General features: G+C 40.8%; 1 protein-coding gene across 3 annotated transcripts in view; it reads left to right on the top strand.

The window, feature by feature from the left end:
* Positions 1-8,824: 8,824 nt before the first annotated feature.
* The window catches only part of adgra1b (adhesion G protein-coupled receptor A1b), a 68,005-nt gene continuing 53,805 nt past the window's right edge, over positions 8,825-23,024 (top strand). The window contains exons 1-3 of one of the 3 annotated variants that reach the window (XM_088385124.1): positions 8,825-9,575; positions 17,500-17,586; positions 22,184-22,255. In XM_088385124.1, coding sequence (XP_088241250.1) covers positions 9,358-9,575; positions 17,500-17,586; positions 22,184-22,255 — 377 coding nt within the window. In that variant the 5' untranslated portion in view covers positions 8,825-9,357. The remainder of the gene's footprint in view (positions 9,576-17,499; positions 17,587-22,183; positions 22,256-23,024) is intronic. The other 2 variants (XM_088385122.1, XM_088385123.1) reach the window with 2 other exon arrangements.

The following is a 23,024-nucleotide window of genomic DNA, read 5'->3' as shown; positions in this document are numbered from 1 at the left end:
TGGCCTGTTATTAGGTACACTTGAAAAGGGCGGTGTACCTAATGGAGTGTCCGTGTGATTCCCTCGTTAAGTGCACCTGCGGGAAAACTTTTAGCTCCTGCGGAACGTGAAAGTAACCAAAAACTTTTCACGCAGCTGCGCTTAACGAGGGAATCACATGGACACTCCATTAGGTACACCGCCATTTTCAAGTGTACCTAATAAAGTGGCCACTTTATTATCCTGGAAAACATGTTGGAACGCGGTCCCGAGGACTAGAGCTTGACACCTGTGACCTTTGACCATGACATTTCCCTCATAAAGTGGCCTGTTATTAGGTACACTTGAAAAGGGCGGTGTACCTAATGGAGTGTCCAAATGACGTCACACATCAAACAGCCCCCAAAAATAAAAACAAGGAATAAAACACCAGACAATATGTATATATATATGTGATTTACATTGTTATATGAGTTGGTGTTCAATATTTTATTCCTTAGTCTAAAACCTTTTTTCAAAAACTGTCACTTTCATTTGCAAAAGAAATACAATTTAAAGTATATTTTGTATTTATTTTATTCAATTATTCTACTCTCCATACATATACAGGAATAGAACTTGACGTCTTTTGTTGTAATATAACTGATTTTAATATGGAAGCTGGTGTAACACTTAACAGATTTTTGTTGGTGGTGTGCCTCGAGATTTTTTCCAATGAAAAGGTGTGCCGTGAATGAAAAAAGGTTGGGAAACACTGCTCTAAGCAACCACCAGATGACGCCGTGGAATAATATTTCATCAATGCTCAGACGTGCCGCAGTGCATCTGCAGCATGCAGTAAGTAACGCGCTGCACATCTGGGGAGCTATACGAGCATTTTTATTGGCAATACAGCACAGTCTTGTTTGAAAATAATCTTGGTGGTGGGCTTGTTTTCCACTTGTTCGGCAGTGCTTATATGAAACACACAGCTGGGGGTCAGCATGGGTGGGGACACATTCACTCAGAACATATTTGATGACAAAAAATGCTATCATCAAATATGTTCTGAGTGAATGTACATTCATGTACCAAGATACAAGCTTGCCACAAAATGCAAAATGCTCTTTCTCTCTCTCTCTCTCTCTCTCTCTCTCTGCATGAATAATTATTTTTCCTTTGTTAACCAACACAACAATATTAATATTAATAAGGGTGGTACCACTCAGATTCATGGAACCTCAGGCTAATGTTTTTGTTATTCAGCCAACACACAACTTTTATATATATATATATATATATACGTATATATATTTTAAAAAAAGTACACTGGGATAATGAAGTCAAAGCCTTAAACTTTTTGATTCTGAACTGGCACAAAACCTAAGGTGCTAAGGTGCGTTGGCTAGAGCTCAAGTCTTTCATTCAAGTCTCAATTTTATCTCGTGATGGGTAGGGATAAGCCAAGTAAAAAATAAATACAATGTGGCAAGATGTAAACGATAAACTGAGTGCCAGTAACTAACTTGCGCATAAACGGAGTTAAAGGTCTCCTACACGCCGCTACAGCTGTCACGTTGGCTTGTGTTGCTGGGCTTTACACAATAAGCCACAACATTCTTATCAGATGTGCTCCAAACTCTTATCCGGTTTGTCTTTGGCCCACACACAAATTCCTACATAACTTTTCCATATCTGCCATTAGACTGGCAGCGTTTAGCCTCCACTGAGAGCCGAGCGATCCGTGAGCTACCTTGAGATCGCTGCTTATCACCCATGACAACAATGTAATTGGGCTGAAATTGCAAGCATGGTCCAAATCCGTTTATTAAAAAGGCATCTTGTGTGATAACACTGTGCTGCAGACATCACAAAATCTCCTTTATCTACTAAACTGGAGAAAAACGGACTCAGAGGTAACATTGGAGCGGGGCTTTAAACTTAGAACAAATGCGTGGACACATCAGATCAATTCATCCATTTCTTCATGCTTAATTGGCACACATACTAAGACTGGACTTTTAAGCATCCGTTAATCAATATGGGGTTAAGTGAGACACATTCGTTTATTCTCTAACTTATCTTGACTCTGAGTTGTCTTTGTATTAGTTTCCAGTTCCTGTGGAGAGGTATCGCTTGAGTGTCCCCATATTTTTGCACAGCTTGAGTGTGGCCGTATTTTTGCGCATATCATGCAAACGTCACTGCAAGATCCGCATCCGTATTTTGGGCTGTTCTTTCCCTCACATTTTAAAAAAATCAGAGTGCCATTCTGTCAGAGGTTATTTTAGTTGAATGGCTCTAACCTGGCAGATTGCGCTCAGTACAACTCTGTGCCATTCTGCCTGCCTGCACGCTTTTGTGTCTGACCTCAGAGATCTCACTGAGCATTCATGATGAGTCATAGCTCAGTCTGAAGCCTCTGCATCACAGTAGGGAGTCCGGAATACTAAGTAGCTCTCACAATTTACCAGCATACCCAAAACAGGAGAGAACAACGAGCACACGGGCAATATGTAGGTAGAAATAAAAACACGGGAAAGAAAAAAAAAAAACGGAACAGTCAAACTCATTCCGTTTTTTGTTGTTGCTAGATGATTTTCAGTATAGATTTTGTTCTGATGACCTTCACTCATAGCGCCTGTAGAAAAGGCATCGCAAAGTGGCGTCCTGGGGCCCATTTGCGCTGTTAGTATGTTAGTATGGCCGTCACACGAGCTGTTTCGTTGCTGCGGGTGTTTCATAGCTCAGATTCACGACAGCTCTCGGCAAAATATAATTCTGAAATGATAGCAAGTAAAAAATAAAAAGACCTCCTGTCACCCAGTCCTAGTTATGCCTTTTGAAAACCTGCAGCGAAGAGAAAGGTTGGTGATGAGAGCAGCCAATTTCGACAGACACGAGACAAAATGTGTTTTTTGCTCATTTGGCAAAACAAATATTTCTGTCATCAACCACTTTCATTGGTTATGGCCAGTGTTTATGCAGCGGCTCTGACAAAGTTTCCATGTTCTCTCTGTTGAATTGGTAGTCATCTGTATCTGTTACTGATGCCAGTACATTTGGAGGCACATTTCATACATTGTAACAAATACTGTTAACAAAGCTTTTAAAACCTTCTGAAGTCATACTTACTACTTATCCAAGAGAATCTTCATGGCCACCTACAGACATGTACGTACATACTCAGTCATTTACGTGCATTGTTATGCATAATAATGGCTCATCTCAGCAGTAGATGATCTCATTGTCTAACCCTAATCCTGTAATATGCTGCAGTGTGACGTCCGTGTGACGGCATTTTTTTTTTCCCAGAATCATCAAGAGACTTCAACATCTCTGATTAATTTGACTCTGATTGAAATTCATGCAGCGACTAAAAGCCCTGACTGCATTATGAAGGCTTCGGCATCTCGTGGCATAAGTGTAAACTCTCAGTGACAAAAGAAGGACCAAGCACTTCCAGAGACAGTGAAGGAATCTGAAGAAAAACCTGCTGTGATGTATATTTCAGTCTTTCACTCACTCTCATCCTTGCCTGGCTGCAGTGATCATTGGATAGACTTGACAGCCAGCCAGGAAAAAAAAAAAAAATCTTGGAAACTTCTGTCGGTGCAGTAACACAAACATGTCATTTGGAAAGATGTGTGATTTTACTAATCCAAATGAATTAACGTGGCCATCTTCAAGGTCTCCAGGTTGGTGTAAATAATTTAGTTTCCACTGTAGGGATGAGTCATGAATACATTCTGCCTTGCGAAAAAGAGTTACACGGGCCCACTCAGCTGTCAATTATTGTCTGTAAAAGTTCCTGAATGCACTTTGTTGGTGCAAGGATTTCCTTTTTTCACTCGTTGTTTTTGCATTGTTTCCAATTTGCACGATGGCCCTAATTGGTCGAAAAAGACTTTGACTCCGAACTCATCTTGAACTCAGGCTCATTAATGGGGTGCTGCAATCCAAATCTAATACTACTCTGAGGTTTTGGATCATTTGCAGTCCATAATCAGGGCTTTAGTGAAATGCAGCTACGCATGCTTAAGATTTGTTCATGATAGGTCAAAAGCCTTGAGCAGTTTATTTTGGAATGTGAAGCACAAATTCAAGTAAAGGATACCATGCTGAGATGAAAGACCATATAAAGCGTTTGCACTGCATTATTAAATACACAAATAGCACTATTTTCTGCACTCATGGGGAGGGCAATGGAAGTAGATAGACAAATGAAAATCTTCATTTTGCAGAACACTCATTCCAAATCTGACATTATTAAAGAGCAGTTTTGAGAGAACAGGAAAAGTGGCAAGTGTATTTTTCCCTTTTAATTTGAATTTGAGAAGGTGTACTGAAACTTATTTATATAGTCGGTAAAAGATGAGCGAGCACATCCAGCCAATCCTGTGTTCTGTTAGTTAAATCAAATTTAGATGTTTTGAAATCTGCTTTGGACTAATTACTACCGGTTGACTCTGGACAGCTGGCGGTTGTCTGTTGCTGCTGCTGTGTTGCTGTGAGCAGATGTCCTGCAGAAGCAGCTCCGTGAGGGAACCCAGGTCAACATTTTGCTTGGCTTGCATCCAGTGTCAGTGAGTGAAAGACAAGGGAATCAAGTCAAACTAGAGCAGTCACAACAAGTCAGAGTCTTAACAGCAGTTTGTCAGAGGTGTGTGGGCCTATTTACCACATCAAGTTGATATCAAGATTTTTTGAATAATAATAATAGTATATATGCATGTCAGGGTGTAGCAGCCTGTATGTGTGTTATGCGTACACCACGCTGCGACAGTTGATTCAGCTGGAGTCTCTTGAAAAGTTGACAGCCAACTGACACCCTCTGTCACTGGCTGCCTGTCCGCAATTATGACTCAGTGGGCCCCACATCTCAGAGGAGAGCAAATGAGGGGAAAAAAAACAGCCATCAGGGACAAGCGGAGCGGAGAGCAAGAGGAGCAGAGGTTAGCCATCCTTCCAGCTTTTCAGAGTTGTGGTGCACAGTCAAGTACCATCCATCTTGTTCCAAGACCTCCCTCGAGAGTACAGCATGTGTGAACACAAGGAAGCCTACATTACATTACTCTCCAAGGGAACCTAAAAGTCTCAAATGATCCCAATTAACATCTATATTCATCTTAAAGGCACCAAACCACTATAAATAAAAAAAAAAGAATAACAACAACAAAAAAAACAATACAGTCCAAACGTCTCTGTGGATCCACAATCAAGAATTAAAACGTCATACCAAATTTCATGTCGTACACGTGGAAAATTCCAAATTTGCACTTTGATTTCATGCTCATGCTTGATGCTCCAGGAATGACCTTCAGTACGTTCCTCTATCTTTAAAGTCTAATGTTTTAACGAGCCCACTGAAACAGTTCACCGAGCGCCCGCCGTCTTTGAACGTTACCACACGTGCGGTTTGGGCCAATGAGAGAGCGCTCTTGATTCCCAGTTAAAGGCCTTCAACGCATCTGATTGGATGGTAGAGTTAGATAAAGGCAGGTTCAAAGATCACTACCTCATTTGTGACCACAAAATGCCCAAGAAAATGTTTTGACTGAAAAAGTCCGACGTCCTTGCTTCTCGTGCTGGGAATGGGAGTGGTGAAAGTGGAGGTTTGTGTGGTGAGCGACATGTGCTTTCCTTATTTCCTCCAAGTTGACTTCTTTGATGCGGGCACCAGAAAAGAGACGTTTCTTTCTCCGTGAAGGCCACGATGCAGATGAGTGGATAGGAATAAAGGGGAGTTTAAAAAAAGAACTTCTCAACTGGACTGTTTGGGAGAAGGATGGACGCACAGTGACGTGTGCCAGCAATCTTCTGAGATCTCCAGAATCAAGCAAAGCTGGCCTTTTTAATAGCAAAGTGGGTTGAGAGAGCCGCACCGACAGGCATGAAATATCTCTCACGGGAGCGCATCAGCTCTGACTCTGAGACGACCTTGGCTGAGAACAAGCGGCAATTATTCTCCCCAAAATGGCTGCGTGGTAGACCAGGAAAGTGACTCCTGCCTGTTAGTTGTTCCTATTCAACTTGACGAGCAGTAAGGTCAGCCAGCCAGCCAGCCAGCATTCACATGCGAGCGAGCCATCCCGTAAGGCTTGAACCTTTTCAACAATGCATCTGTGTTCAAATGAGGAGCTCATCTCAAATAGAAACTAGAAAGACAACATACCTACTCATTTGAAACATTTCCCGCCTTCTTCTTTCTTGATCCTGCCCATTGTTTGTCCTGTAAACAGTAGGAAAGCAGTGAATAAAAAGACTTTGTCACATCCTGTAGTCTCTCACATTTCCCTAACAAAGCTAATAGTCAAATATTACAAATGATACAAAGTGTCCTGTTTGTTTTCAGACAAAGTCTTTGCATAAAACCAAAATGAAATTGAGGAAGTCAAATAACACGGAGAAAAAAAAAACGGTTCAATGTTTCACGAACAAAAAAATACATTGCATTGAGAAAAAGGCTATTATATTTCCATCATTTTATTTTCATAGTAAAGTCAGACATAAAATATGATCAAATGACTTGGTAAAATAAATATTTTGAGTTTGTCCATGCCCTTTCAATTTCACTCTGGCATAAAATATTCCCCTGATATTTCATATGTGCATTTGATCCCTTCTCACACAGGCTAGATTATGAGTGGGAATTTGTAAAATGAAAACAACACAGCACAGCACTGCTGTTTCTCAACAATATTACACGGAGGGGAAAAAATAACCCGCACATAATAAAGAAATGGTTGCCAATATTGCAGCCTTCAAACGTGTACAATATATTACTGGAGTGTTCAGACAGTAGCACACAACACTATAATAATGATAAGCATCTTGGGATGTTAGAAGAGTGATTACAAATAAATACACAGTCCTGGACTCGCTTGTCTGCAGCCATGGAAAGATTGTTTCCCATCGAGCTTGTAAAAGAGTTCACACCATTTGGAACATTTACACGTCAATGTCTTTTTTAATTGTGTGTGTGTGGGGCGAGATCATTCAGTAGTCAGTGTTTGCCTCATGCATGTTTCAAATTTAGCTGTAGAATTCTTCTGTTGTTGTTGCAATGTGGGGTGGCTAACTTTGGTGTGTGTTAGTTTGTTGGTTTGCCCATTGAATTGTTTAACTATTGTATTATTGACTGACCAAACCAAGTGAAACATGATGTATTTACATACAGATGACATGTTTGGACACATTTTGCCTTCCTTTTAGTGATTGTCCTGTCAGAAAAGCATTGTAATGTCATTTTCACACTATTATTCATAATTGCTGAGACCACCCGTGTGATGTGCTGAAAGCTAAACCGCAGTGTAGGAAGACAAGACAAGGCATTCTCACTTAAAATGAAGACAGCTTTTCTCCCAAAGGGCACAGAGTTAAAAGAAAAAAAAAAGAAACATGAGAACACTGCCATCCTGATTGGGGCCTCCCTCATCAAGTCGAACAGGTAAATATTTAGTGAGAACTGCGATTGCTGCCGGACAAAGTCTATTAATCGCTGTCAGCGAGTAACAATGAACAGGCGTGAACATTAATGAGCATGAGTGAAAACATGTTCTGCAGAGAAAGTCTTTTGCCATTGCTGCACCCAGATGAGCTCTTCCCTCAAATTACTACTGCACCAATATTGCAGTATGGTGTTGTTGAAATAATGTTTCATATGATCCTTTTTATTTGGACCGCCAATTATTTGGGGTGATGCCATTGCTATTCTATCAAAATGACATATCTTGTCTTTGCAGTGTATTCAATTGAATGTATATACAGTATGGATGTATTTATCTCCTCACAAATTCCATGTATCACAATTAGCCATCCAAAAGTGCTTGCAAGCATCCAAGCTTTTTTTCCCTAATGACAATTCAAGTAGATCACAACCATGGATCACCAAAAACTGTGATCGCCAGGTGACTTTCCCCACGGAGGAGCCTCTTGTGCACATACAGCAATGCGCACAAGTCCATCTGTGAAAACATGCGTGAGTGGCAGCCCTGGGAGGGAGGCGGCAAGTGAGTACAATGGGGAGGGAACCAGGCCTCCATGTGTGGATAATAAACACAGCAGACAGGATGTGTTGCTCCCTGTGTAGCTTACTCATGTCGGCGGAATAGAGTGTTTTTTTGCTGCTCAAACAGACAAATTGAGAACACGCACTGCTTTTGCCAGGTCAATGGGACTGGGCTCAAATGATCTTTTGTTCACAGCCATATAGATAATGAGGGAGGAATTCTCACACATACTAAGCTGCATGGAGGAACATCACTATCAGATTCTATCTCAAGCATGTTTTTCCATAGTTCTCCAGATGCATCTCAATGAAACTTAATTTCAGTAGTTCAATTGCAAAAGTGAAACGTGGATGCTATTTGGAGTTGAGTAAAAATCACATGGAACTTTTGGAATCAATTTCCGCATAAATGGGTCATGAAACATGATTGTCATGGTTGCGGACCCGAAGGCATCAAGCGGGGAAGGGAAACAGGTGCACTCCAAAAAAAATTTAAAAATCATTTAGGTAACAACTGATGAGACAACAGCACACACCTGGTTACCTCTCTGAGGGAGGGAGCTGATGGGTAAACACAAGTTAAGGACCGTCAACATTTTATTGGATATTCTAAATTTAGAATATCCAATAAAATGTGAAAATAATTTACGCATATATTTGAATATATGTGTAAATTATTTTCCCAGAACCCTATGTATGTATCTATCAGTCAAGCACTACTTAAGCCCCAGGAGATAAAAAAAAAAAAAAAAAAAAAGAAATCCCGGAGGTGGACACAATAACATAACGGGACAAAAGAGCAAGAAAAACATCCATATAAGATCTAATCAAAACCAACCCACCGAAAACATTGATCATGAAAATTTGACCTTCATTTTAAGTCCCAAAGTGTATGTACTGACAGCAAAGTCATGTGACTTCTGGATCCCGTCAAGTTCAGAACCGTGCACGTTCAAGCCCACTAAACTTGCTGGGAGGGACTTTGAAGGCAATAACTTGGTCCAAGGCTGCTGGCGGCAGCGGTTGCCAGCAGCTCTGACAAAACCTTTTCGATGATAATTAGAGAGGCTTTTTAAACTTTCGATGTGTCATTAAACTGTGCGGGTTGGCGTGCGTGCGCCAAAGTTTGTCTATACTTTTGGAGTGCGCTGTCCACATTACGCATGGCGCACCACAAGGGAACTTAAGAAGTTGTTGATGGCAAGAATGGAACGAAACAAGTCAAGACAAACATTGGCCAAGCTTCCGATCGACGCTTGAAAAGTGCTCTTTGTGGAGATGACGGCTTGAGGGAGAGCTGCACCGCGGCTTCACAGGCTTCAGCCCATGGACTACAAACTGGGAGGACACCACTTGACAGATGAGCGCGAGAAGGAGCATATTCCACCATGACGATTGTGACTTTACTATGCGCCATGCTCGTGCTGTGGGGCTCCAGCGTGGCCAACAGAAACTGCCCGGACCTGATCGTGGACAGCTGTCAATGTTCGGCCGAAAGGTCCAAAGACCTGAGCAGGCAGCACGTCCGAGTCAAAGTGGTGTGTGATGATGTGGACCTGATGGAGACACTGCACCCGAGCTTTTTGCCCAACAGGACCTTCTCACTGTAAGTAAGGAGGTTAAATGATACATGCAAGAAATGATATATATATATATAATTTTCTTAATTTAATTTATTTCCAATTTTCAAATACATGCAGCAATTATTTTTTTCTCTACATACTAAGGTTGACAGAAACCCAACCATGAAATTGTCAGACACCCCCAAAACAGCAAACTCCGGTGGCCTTTGACTAAAGTATACTCTATTAAGTGCATTATACTGCAAGTTATTAAAATGCGGATGTTACACTTTGATTGCAAGTGTGAAAACCCCTCCCGTGTGCTCTCCTGTTGATGAAATAGCACTTCATACACTTAGGGGGGTTGATAATGTACCTTGCTTCTCTGCAGGTGCACTGACTGACTGCTCCTCTAATAAACAGTTGTATTTCTGCCTTCAGTAAATATGAAATGTAAAGGCTATTGATAAATGACTGCCAAACATTTTGCACAGCAAGCTCAGCTGATTAATGCTTGCACTTTGCTTACAGTAATTTAGTTTGAAGTTTTCTTTTGTGCAGCCAAGGGGACTTTAGTTCCTCTAAGTGGCCAATGGTTAAGGGCTGTGTTCTGTATTTAGCATTTGTCAATGTGATGCTTTTTGCAGCGTTTGGCTGCTGAGGAAATTGAAAGCTTAAAGTAGAAATAAAGGAAGCAAACTATAAATTATGGTGGAATATATATACATGTAGTGATTTGGAAGTACGTTTTAGCAGATTGACCTTTTTTCATAGCAAGAGATGTTTTAACAGCACACAAGTATGGGAAAATATGGAATTTGATTTCCTAAATTTGGAAACGTATAGGAAATGGGAACATTAATACGGAAATGATCAACTCATATCATATAATACTCAGAAATATTACAAACTGTATAATGATATTGCATATTATTGTTATACTGAAATTCTAGTGTTGTGAATATTTCATATGCCAGAGGAAAAAAAACGAGGGCCATTCGGATTTTAGGAACCCAGTCATCGAGTAGCGTCACGATTCCGCCTTATTCCTTGGTAGGCTGCTCTGGCTGGCCAGGAAGCAGTTTTCCTGCGCTAGGAAATGTGACCTTTGTCAGGCTGAAGTGGCCTCCCCGCTCACTCTTTTGTTTAGATGTGCTGTGCAAATAAATACATATATCCAGGGAAGTGTGCGCATACCAATGTCAACTGTAGACAGCACTACAAATCTCCCAAATGTTTCCCCAAATGATCTCTTGTCATTTTCTCCTGCTCTTATAAGCAACGTGGACAATGAAGTGCGTGTCAAAGCATTCCCTCAGCGACCACTGAAACACATGACATTCAAGCGTGGAAACCATTGCCTCTTTGGGCATATTTATACTTGCTTTTTCTTATTTTCATATTGGTGAGGAGTGAGAGAGCCTTGCAGTATTGCAGTTATTTGGAAATGCACTCACCAACTGTATGGGGAGTGTGTGGCAGCAAGGATTGCAAAATCATCTAATTTCATGGAAATTGTTGAAGTACTTGAGGCAAAATAGAGTTTACTTGTGGTTGTACCAATTTTCACCAATTCAATTTTCCTAACTTTTTGGACTCGGTGCCATTCCTCACTTTGGTGTCCGGCATGAGTCACCCGTCCCATAGCTTACTGAAAATAATTGCAGACCTTCTAAAAAAAAAAACATGTGGTTAGTGAGTGTAATGCACAGATGGTAAAGAAAGCCACCAAATGGCTAAGACCAAAAATTGGCTCAAGTTTTCTTTCATCACTTCTTGTGTGTGTAATGGGAGGGAACGCAGTTTGTCCACAGGAGGAAGAACAACATATTTTGGAAGATTGGTTGAGGAGTGGCTGACACTCACTCATTGGACACAAATCAAGTGTCTAATAGAATGCTGGGACACTGAAATTGTCTGGGAACATTTTACAATAGCCATGATTTCAAATCTGCTGTGATCACAAAGTACAGTATGTGTAACCACACATCCAAATGAAATGAATGAGGAAAAACAAATCACACTTAGTCAACCAAACATACAATTTATGACTGAGACACACATTTAAATTTGCCTGAATTTCGGCTGGTAAAAAAAGCCCAAAAGGAATCGTTAGTGTTGTCTCATTTCATCTCGATACATCTTGTAAAGGAAAGATGCTTACAAATGTTTTTGCTCCGTCTCCTCATGCAGCATTGAGGAGAGTGCTTTTATTTTTGGCTGCTCTCTGAAGTAAAGCTAGAGAAGCACCTGGGGAAACCTGTTTGTAAACCCTTTCACCATGTCATCTCTTATTGGCTAGCGAAAGCAGAGTCTCAAATTTTACGGTATTTCTCTGGAAGTCGCGTATCATTGACTGATATTATGGCAATGACCAATGTCATTGCATACATTTGAATAATTCGTGTCAAGAATATCATTTTGTTTATTCGATTTATTGTCTTTGACTGACAGTTATTAAATTTGACTAGATTTTATGGGAATTAGCATTCATTGTTTAAGCCCGTTCGTATCCCCAGTGTGACGGTATTGCGGTAAAAACTCGGTGAACTGGTCCACTGCGCTTTCAGAGCGAGTGAAAGTGATTTTCATCTGGATTTGCGTATCTTCTTTGACGTAAGCACACTAAGCTCTTCCAAAGCCTACTTCAGTACTGTTTGAGAGCAAGAAGACATCTTTTGATCCTGATCTTTGGGTTTAGCATTAAGTAGTCTGCTGTGTGGGTTCTCGTTGTCAGTGCAGGAGCTGGATTTTCTTGAAGAACATAACGCTTAACGGGACAACATTAGAAACAAGTGCAGTAAATCAAATTGTGGATTAGAAAGGGTACATGTTATGGAAAAAGGATTATTTGGATTCATATTTTGAAATGAAACAACCAAGTACAGCGATACCTTGAATTACAAGCCGAGGCCCTTGCAAGTTGATGGAACAGAGCTCTAACCAGTGAACCAAACTACCTGGGAAAATGCCAAGCCCAATTCGCTAGTAGCCCTGCTCGCCGCAGTCGTTCACATGCTGCGAAATTCACGAGCAGCTGTGTGCTTCTTGATGCTCCCGTAGTTGGCAGGACATGAGACATGACAAGAATAAAGCAGCTGCCGTTGCCATGTCGTCCATTGTTGCTTAGGAAATGAAGAAAGTGGGACTTTTTCCCTTATTCGTACGACTAATGTCACCCTTCATTTCTGGCTGGAGTGACATTCGCAACAAGCAAGTAAAACACCCGTGATCAAACTCGTGCAAGGCCACGCCACAGTTCATTTAAAAAAAAAAATGCACAGATCAGCTTGATCAAGTGTCAAGTCAGTCAAGTAATGAATGAATAAAATGGAGGATGGTGCAAAGCCAGGCTAATCGGATCATCACATCACTGAGAAGCGGTGTTGCGTGAAAGAAAAAAGAAACACTACACACGCACGCACACGAGTAAATATGCCACCAGCAAAGATCAAACTTCTGCTGACTTTGCAAAAAAACAACAGAAAATAAAACAGATGCATTGCAAAATAAGATTCCGAGTTTCTGTGTTCCTCTCCGAGTAGGCCAATAAACAGACAATGACCTATCTATCCACCAAGGAGGATCTGTAGCGAAAATGATGCGGCATAAGATTTTGTCCCTTGATACACTAATAAGTAGACTTGGCTGAGCACTATGGAGTGTAAAGTGCTTTAAAGCTCCATGCTTAGTGGCTGTGAATAATTTACATTCACACGACTCCCACTCTTCTTCCTTTGCATCCTTCTTTTGCTCCATTGTAAAGCATCTCGTTTGTACAATACTTTGGCTATACATTGAAATAATACTGATGATTGACACACACAGAGAATAGAATTTTTGAAGAACATAACATTGACATTTTTTGGAATGTGCAGAGACTCCATCACGAAGCGTCATCATTCATAATGAAAAGGTCACAAAAAGTACTGAAATAATAATGAGATGTTGAACCAATGTGATTTCTGGGCCACAAAGCTGATGTAGAGTACTTGCAGAAAGACAGATGTATTGTATCTTCTGCCATCTAATGTTAGGGGCGTATCATTTTTCATTTTAAAAAAGAATGATTTGCTACGCAAAACAGAAGTAGACACCATTTGAAAAATTGCTGTTTTGGAGATGCAATTGAATCGAAACTATTATATTGACTTTTCAATGTCGTATGTCACTTTGCATGATGTGCACTAAACACAAGTATATTCAACTGACTCCGCTTGTTGAGAAACAATTCAACCTTCAAATGCTTTTCAGATTGAGGTTAATCAGTCAAAATGGAGTCACTTTATTCGCCGAAATTCCCCGTCGCCTCATTCTCTAGCACTTGAATAAACAACTTGGGAATTTCCGTTTTGATGGGTTGCATCCCTGGCAGATGGGCCTCACTTATCATGTCCAGGCTGGGAGATGGAGTACTTCTCCTAGGTAACCCTTCTTTCCCATCCAACTTCAGTGCTGCTTGATATAAAATATGCTGTTTTCATTGGCCGTGTCTTTTAACTCTATCTTTTAGAATAACACAGCATTTGGCCGGTTGGGGAAAAGTGTCTGGAGCTGCTGGCGGATCCAAATGTTTGTAATAGTTAACATTGTGATCTCTCCTCGCGCTCCTCATGATTGGCCGTGTTGGATGGTGTCGCTTGCTATTTTGGTTTCTGCTCTTGTGTAATAATACAGCTGGGTGTCTCCGCTGCATGGCCGCCAGCCTCTTTTCTAGATTAACTACATTTCAGTCAGACCACACAGTGCGTCTCCCAGCTGTAGCCAGGACAAATTGGAAGCCTGAGCTCCTGTTAAACGGAGAACCGACATACATTGGACTTGTCTCCCATTTGGACGGCTTGACGGACACTAACATGAACGTGACTTTTTTTTTCCCCATTGTCATTCAGATAAATAATCAAGTAATAATCATTTGAGGTGATGAGGTCATTGACAGAGCACAACAGAGTGCAAGTTGTCAAAATGACAGCTGGTAGTTCATGTACTTTCAAAATCTGGGTTGTTCTAGTGTTTGGAATGCATGCGTGGATAGATGAATGGAGGTTAACACAAAGTACAATAGTAAAACACATGCAACACTTGCAACATTGAGTCAACAATTTTTGTAAATTTTTTGTAAATTCAGCTCCTGCTGGAATACTCCATTAACTGCAATCCACAGTTAGATCCTCTAATCCTGAACCGCTCTCTTTTCCTTTGCAGTTTATCCGCACAGAACATAATTGACAATGTAAATAATGAGTTGGACGGATACCCAGAAGTGGCTTTGTTTACGTAATGATCAATCATGTTATTCCATTCATTTCCTGGACATTAGGCAGATGCCTGTGCGTGCGCTACGTGCCTGAGTAGTGTGGCCGGCACGCACACACATCCACAGCACTTGATGACACGCTTGAGTTTGTTCAAACAGAGGATGCCTGTCCTGTCCCTGTGAAGGATGTCCAAAGAGGGAGGTGTAGGTGTCCGGGGAATGGGAAGAATGAATCCTAGTGACAGAACAATCTATCTGATGATTTCACATTCACAACATACATTTGTGACTCTCAAAAGGATTGCGGGGTTTTCTTTGAAATGCATTTTCAGCTTTCAATTTCACAAAATGTATTTGGGGAGCCTGACCCTGTCAGCACCTTCTTACCATATCTATTTTGCTTCATGCTGCTATTTATTGGTTTAAAACAGCTGAAGTCAGAGAGCTTTGTGTGGAAAATAAAACGGAGTTGACAAGGCCCGAGTGGGATATTGATGTCTGGATCAACAAAAATGAAAACATATAACTGTTGCTTTCTGATTTTGGGCTCCCTTCCACTTCATCCAGTGTGGTGTTTCCAAATGACACATTGATCATTTCAAAATCAGATGAAAAATAAAAAAAGATAACAGCAAAAAATAAAAGTTAAATAAACAATCAACGTTTTTGTTGTAATCATTACATCGCAACAATGCTTAACCAAGATCGCATCTTCCTTAAATATTCATCAATTATAAGTGATTTTGATAGCTCCTATCCGCCATAATAAGTACTTGATTACATCTGCACAAATTATGACATCCAGTAACCCTCTCTATGCTCCAGTGAAAGTTCTAACATGTAAAGTTCGAATCAATTTGAAATTCAAATGTAATCAAAAATAACACACAAGACTAGCAGACAACAGCAAAGTAAATGAGTCGACTAAACATCTTGGTGCACACCAGCGATCGCAACCTCCTAAGGAAATGTCGGATCATCTATCTCACATCTCATCTTGAATACAAATGCAATTTAAATCACATACATATTCTCTTTGAAAAATAGATTTTCCATTTGACCTAAAGGACAATCATTTTTTTATTACAGTCTGATGAAAAGGGAGACTTTGGGGCAGGCCCACATGGAAATGCTATGTTGCACAGCGATATCATTTTGCTGACACAAGCTGTGTCTACAGTCCAGCTTTACTGGACAACTTAAGTGTCATCACTCAACTTCATTGGAATTGGGCTTGGTTAAAAATACTTTGTTTATTATTTATGATCATTTGGATTATGTTTGATGCACAGCACTTTGGGGTTGTTGCTTAAGTGCTCCAGTTAATGAACACAGTGGAGTTGAGTTGAATTAACTGCAAGTGGGAGAAGACATACATAGTAGTGGGGGGTGAACTGTCCGAGAAGTAAAGCAGCACTGCCGTGATGATTTAAGAGCTTGATCGCTTAATCGATATTTAGCAGATAGGAAATCCGGAAACACCATTCAATAGATGTTTAAAGTGACATTAATCTAGGCAGTGGAATAAGTATCCTCTAACTCATCTGCAGACTGCACTGTATAGCGTCGAATCAAATTGTGTTGGTGTTAATGTGGCTGAATAAGAAACATGAAACCAACCCTGTAAAACTCAAAACATTCAGTTGAGTAATATAGGGACTTTTTTTCTTCCGCCAGAACAGCAAAATAGGAAATTTTGTCTGCCTAAGACTGTACTGTGTTCTATTGTGTCACTTTGGGAAGAAAAAAAAACCACACACACAAATCAAAAACTGGAAACTTACTTCCTTAACAAGTCTTGAACGAGAGAATAATTTCAAACATATTTGTAATCATCTTCTATAACTTGTGCGTGCTGTTTGAAATTTATTCACTGATGCTAATAGGAGTGATGCAACTGGCGTGTTACAGACAGCTAGCTCATGGCAAAAGAACACGAGTATCACAAGTTACAGGAAATGTTGATGGGCTTTTATAGACAATATCTCCCCATAACTCATCACCAGAAGTGACATTAAATAGCTTGCCTGTCTTACCTTACCATCATTTTTTATTCCAGTCAGCTGCACATAAAATGTTTTCAATTGAATAAAACTGCCAAAGTAATATCATTTAATTGAGGCGCACAAAATGTTATGCCCACAAACTCCAACCTTGGTACTTGTGTCTTATTATAGTTGTCTTACACTGGACGTGCGCATTGCTAGCAGTTATGTACAGATTATATATTAATATGGTAATGTATCATATCGATTAAAGGTGTAGCTTCAGGTCTCAATACTGCTGCCAATTTCCAATTATCTTCATTATAGCTGTTAAAAGGCTTGTGTGGCTCTGTGTTCTTTTCAGTATGAAAAGAGTTAAAAACTATGAAAACATAATTCAATTAAAAAAAACAGATACATGTGCAGAACTCTTGCATCCAACCATGCTTGTGCTCCATACGTATATTTACTCCCAGATTTTGTCTGTTTCCTGCCTTTGTACCATTTTAGGACGACATAAAAATATTGGATTCTTGGATAGGGTTTCTGCATGATTACACATCATCGCGCATAAAAAAGCACAGACACGTCATCTAGTAGACTAGACTCCCGAGTCCTAAATAATCATTTGCAACATACTCACAATTCATAGTATTTTGAATACGCTCATTTTTGTGATCTGCTCATACTTGTCACTGTTTATGCTGACCTCGTTTCTAATCATAGTTTGCCCTTGACCAGAAATCTGAGTAACAACAAGATCGCTGTGCTGAGGAACGGCTCCTTCTATGGCTTGGCAGCTCTGGAAAAACTGTAAGTACCTAAATCAAGCTCACTTTATTGTTTTGTCCTCCCCCGAGTGCCACTATCGCTGTCATTGTACTGAAGCTGTAGAAAGCCAAAAGGAAGACATAGTAAAAATTAGGAGTGCGACTTGCAGGAGGATTGCCAGTCATTTCCACCCTTTAGCCCCAGCGCTTAACCTCAATCGCTACAGTAAATGTCTTAAAATAGATCGTATCGAGGTCTAATGTAGTGCAGAACGCGGGAGCTTGGACAGTGTGCAAACCTTGTCCGCAAATACGACGACACTTTATGTAATGTCCCAGGAGACTTGCCTGATGATGAGATCTATGATGACTGTGCTCCTACTCATGCCTGACCCCTCAAGTCAGCCAATTGATTGCTTTCACCTTTGAGGAGCCCTCCAAGAACTGCCGCCCTCCCTCCCTCCCTCTCTATCTGGCTGGATGACATTTGGAGATGACGAGGAAGTAGGACAATGGATGTACTCTGCTCTTAATTCTGTCCTATTACAGATGTAGTATATACTTTGGTGTGGCCACTTACTTTGATTTGATGATCTGTGACAATGTTGTGCACTTGAGTAATATTTGTTTAAAAGATAGTCACGTGCCCTGCTCTGATAGCTTCTCGCACTCGCTGCCAAAAGTGGGGAAGTTAAACAGCCACTCAGTGGCAAGGTGGTCCATGTTTTAATTTTTCAAAAGCCATCCCTTTATCTTATTGGATGATAGAGTGATGAATTCATCTTCCAGCCTTGCCACTCTCTCATCTGATCTCAGAAATTAAGCTGGGTCAGGCCTGGCTGACAGCCCGATCAGACACCAACTGGTCCCAAGGGATAAGGGAAAAAAAAAAATGTGGAAAAAAAGATCCAAGTGACACCATAGAGAGCAGTAGACCATTATTTTCTTTTGCCGTTTGGAGCATTTGGGTACATTTGTCAATGCACTTGATGCCTGGCCAGGTACGCAAAAGTGACTGCCAACTGTTCCTTAGTCTGGCACATTGGAGTTGTGTGCTTGGCTGGCTGCATGACGGGATCAAAAGAAATTGGCAATGGATTGACGGCTTTAATAGTGCATGTGTGTGTGTGGGTGTGTGCCATTGCACCATTCAACCTGCTACTGTGGGCTCATGTTGCTTGGGTTGTTCCTGGAAAGCAAACAGACCTGGCGTGGAAATTGGGATACTGATTCAATAGAAAGTCAACGCTGCTCTTTCAATTTCTATTCATTGAAAAAAGGCAGGTCTCTATAATAAAATGAATAATAGAATGAAAAAAGGAAGAAGGGCAAGGTGAAGAAAAAGAAGGGTTGTGTTGTGTCTAATGCAGAAAAATGAATGGGACAAAAAGAAACAAATCCAGCTATTCTAACGCAATCATTTCGTCAAATTTGGAAGGTTTATCAAGTAGAAAGACGGTAGAAGTAAAAATGAAAGACAATGTGCTTCCTCACTGGCACTCTAACAATGAGTTTTGTGTGGTGGGAACCCATGATGAAATGGCAAAACTAACTGAGCAGTGAACAGTGACAAGCTTTGTTCACGCTTTGCTACCGTGGGACCCACTGGCACTAACAGCATATTAGACACTGGGTGCTTGGGGGGGAGGGGGCGGGTCAGCCCATTATCTAATACACAGAGAGCCTTTATTAATACTGACGATTATGCTTTTTAGGCTCCAAAATAATTGTCACTTGAGGTTTAACGTGAATGCTACCAAATACTCAACTGAACTTGTCCATGGATATTAGGATCCTCTTTGAATTACTGGCCTACATCTCAAAATACTTCTAATAATAAATGGATGGGTTGATGGTAAAAAAAAAGTCTCCGAAGTTGGCGTCTGGCATCTGCAATTGTTCGCTCTGCAAACTCATTGCGAAGCACCAGATGAGGCATCTTCAAAAGTTTCGCTCTTGTTTGGTCTGAAGTCATGAATTGTATTCCGCCTCTGCTTCTCCTTGGGAAGTGATTGATGAGAGTATGGCCAGTCTGGAGTGTCCACATTATTCTGTCTGTTATGATTGTGCGACCGCTATGAAGCTCTAAGGTTATCCATATCAAGTCCTGAGTCAGAGGTTAAATCTAGGAACAGAATAACAAAATGGCAATGACTAGGCTATTTGTGTGCAACTAAAAGATTGTACTTATTGATTATTTGTGGGTCTTGCTGTTTTTCTTTTTCTCTTCAGGATAGAAAAGCACGTTCTTGGGCTTTGTCAGTGAACAATATTAAATTATTTGTTTTTTTGTTACAGTAATGTATAAAGGCAACTTAACTTGTCCTTGATGAATGGAAAAAAAAACCACACTTAACATGCACGCAGAAAAACAATACGCAGGCCTCCAAGGGAACACACCATGATTTGCCCACATTTGTTTTCCCTCTCTGTGCTGACACTCTACATTGCCTTCCTGCTCTTGACTTTTTACAGTTGGGCGTTGCGGTTTGTGTTAGCCCAGCTGTCTGTCAAGTGTGACATCAGAGGTTTTGAACTTGCCAAATTGATCTATGTTTTCAATCAAACCTAAGATTGAGGTTCGGTGGCTGTTCGAATACAGCATGTGTTTTTTTCCATCAATTGATCAAATTTCCATTAAAAAAAACGGCAAAATATTTCAAAGCACATAAGCACACAACTAATGCTTAGTGATGCCTTTTAATAACCCACCTGGTAGCTCTAGCTATGTGAGCGTAATGTATTTTTAAAAGGTTATTTTTACGGCAAGCGTGGTGGTGCGAGCACTCTCTAATTAAGGGAAGCGACCAGAGTAAATGTCTCTGAGCTGTGTTGGCAAAAAGTGCAGAATAAAAATCACAGTCCCTCAAATCTGTGTGAATTGACCCTGAAGTTGATGACCATTAACTTTGGCACCCATGCAGAGGCTGTAGAACAGGTCATAAAACACACCTCACATGTGTGCTTACAGCTCAGATTAGTCAAGCCACATCCATTGTTTGACCATCAAACTGACAACGTATATCCAGCCCCGATTCAGCCCCTCTGGCATTTTATTTGATATTCTAAAAATACATGTAAAACCCCCCAATCATCTTCAGATGACCACTATAGGAGGCTTGCACTCCCTCGGAAATCAAGATGCGCCAGTTTTTACGCCCGAATGCACATGCGCTGTCCACGGAAATAGAGCCGGTTGTATTATGAAGAAACAAATGATCCACAAGCTCCACCCCCTCCCCCTTTGAGTCACCCTGATCTTAGTGTGATACAAACGAGTGCATTCCATTGTCTCATTTCATTAAGTGTGTGGGCAATCAAATATATCATACAGCGTCACTTTCCATTTGGATGAGTGCCCGCCCAAGTGCCTGCAGCGGGCTTCACTTTTATTTGCCTACTTGGGGTGGAACTTGACCTTTTGTAAATATTCTCATAACTGCATCGATATTCACTGAGCCCACACAAGATTAAGATTGTGTGTGTGTGTGTGTGTGTCTACATACATACTACATACAGGTCAGTAAACAGAGAGAATCGACCTTTGCAATTCTAGTTAGTCAGTTGATATGAAAGTGGAGTCATTATCTGCTAATTCAGCAAAGCAGCCCAGGGCTGGTAACACAGGTCAAGATGAAAGAAGGTGCTGCAGGCACAATGGATGACTTCTGGGCCCGCACCCTCCATTTGCTCTTTAGCTGGATGTTGCACATGATCAAAGACAATTTATAGAATGGAGCAAAGATGAGAGGTACCCGCTGATGGACCTGCCTGGACTAAGAGGCTACCATATGACATATATATGTATGTCATGAGGCCAGCTCTGGTGCATTTTCTTTCATGTAAGCGCCACTGTTCTGCGTTTGGATTTTTTTATTTTTTATATTGGGTGGTGGTGGTGGTGGTGGTGTTGGTGGTGGTGGTTGACGCAGAGTCCTTGAGTAAAACCACGGTGTGTGTTCCCTCTCGCCGGGATGTGGTCAGGGTGTTACGGAAACAGGAAATGGTTCGGAATAGCAAGAGTGTACATTTTTTATAGATTGAAAACCAGAATAATATCTCTGATGGAATTCTGTATTTTTATACTTAGTCACTACACAGAATATTATTCTTTCCTTTATTTTCCTTTTTTAACCCATCCGTCCGTCCGTCCGTCCGTCCGTCCATCCATCCATCCATCCATCCATCCATCCATCCATCCATCCATCCATCCATCCATCCATCCATCCATCCATCCATCCATCCATCCATCCATCCATCCATCCATCCATCCATCCATCCATCCATCCATCCCATTTTTATCCAATCTTAGCCTGTTCACATTCAGACTGGATTGGTCACAGGACACATGTAGGGTCACTGATTGGGAACTAAATCCACACTACCTGCACAAAAGGCAATCATTCAGTTTTAGCCACAAAAAAAATATGAATAAGATGTATGGGCAAGGTTTGATATTTCTCAAAGTTTCTTTGAACATTGTATTCCTCATTTTTGGTATTTTCTTTTTTTTTTTTTCTGTATCCAAATAACCTGTACTATGATTTGTATGAAGTCCCCCATTTGCATGGAAAGCATGTGTTCACAGTCTCTGCTTTTGTACCGTTTGTCTCTGACTCCTTCTTGTTTGTCCTCTTCAGGGATCTGAGAAATAATCTGATAAGCAGAGTGGAGCCCTGGGCCTTCCGTGGTCTGCTGACTCTGAGGAAACTGTAAGTATTATAGAGTCTCGTCACGGTCTTCTCCAGGAGCCGAGGGAAGAACTCATTTGGCCTTTGGCGATTACAAGAATATATATTGAGTCCTATGTCCAAATGAACTGCAGTTTCATGCAAGCAAATAATTTTCCTTGCATGAAAATGTGAAAAGATGTTATCCTCTAAGTTCCAGCCACAGGTTTTATACCGTATAGCCTGCAGGCTGCATTTGGCCTGTCCGCGGTTCCTTGGACACGTTCAGCTCGGCACATTACGAATCTTTTTCGATTTGAATGTTTTTAAGGCTGAGAGGAGCTAAAATGGAAATGACACAAATTGGCCAGCTCTATTGTGCATGATGGACTCTACCACGCATACTATATTATATATATTTCCAAAATGATAAACACCCACCAACAAGATTATGCTGGCAAAGGTTTTCAAGAGTTGGTCATGCTGGTAGTGTTTCTTCCCAAGTGTCTATTTTGCAAGTCTGTGTGAACATGGATCGGTTTGAAGTCGCTTCTTTGGAATATTTTGAAACCACATACGCACACATTGCCTGCTTTCATTTTAGATGCCTAGCTAGGACAGATGTCGAAGTAATTAGTTAGAACGAAGATGCTGTGAAAGGATCATCTCTGAGATGGCACAAGAACATCGTGCATATTTCTAATGGTTATTTCATGAATAATATTGCTTATTGTGGTTGGTAGTTGGTTATTGTGTGTGTGCGCGTGTACGCACGTGCATACTTGTCTTTGTGTTTCTGAATTCAGGGAGA

The sequence above is a fragment of the Syngnathus floridae genome, chromosome 9 (assembly GCF_059516105.1).
Source record: "Syngnathus floridae isolate MCC-2025c chromosome 9, RoL_Sflo_1.0, whole genome shotgun sequence".
Lineage (NCBI taxonomy): Eukaryota > Metazoa > Chordata > Actinopteri > Syngnathiformes > Syngnathidae > Syngnathus > Syngnathus floridae.
This window is presented reverse-complemented; position numbering and strand designations above follow the sequence as displayed.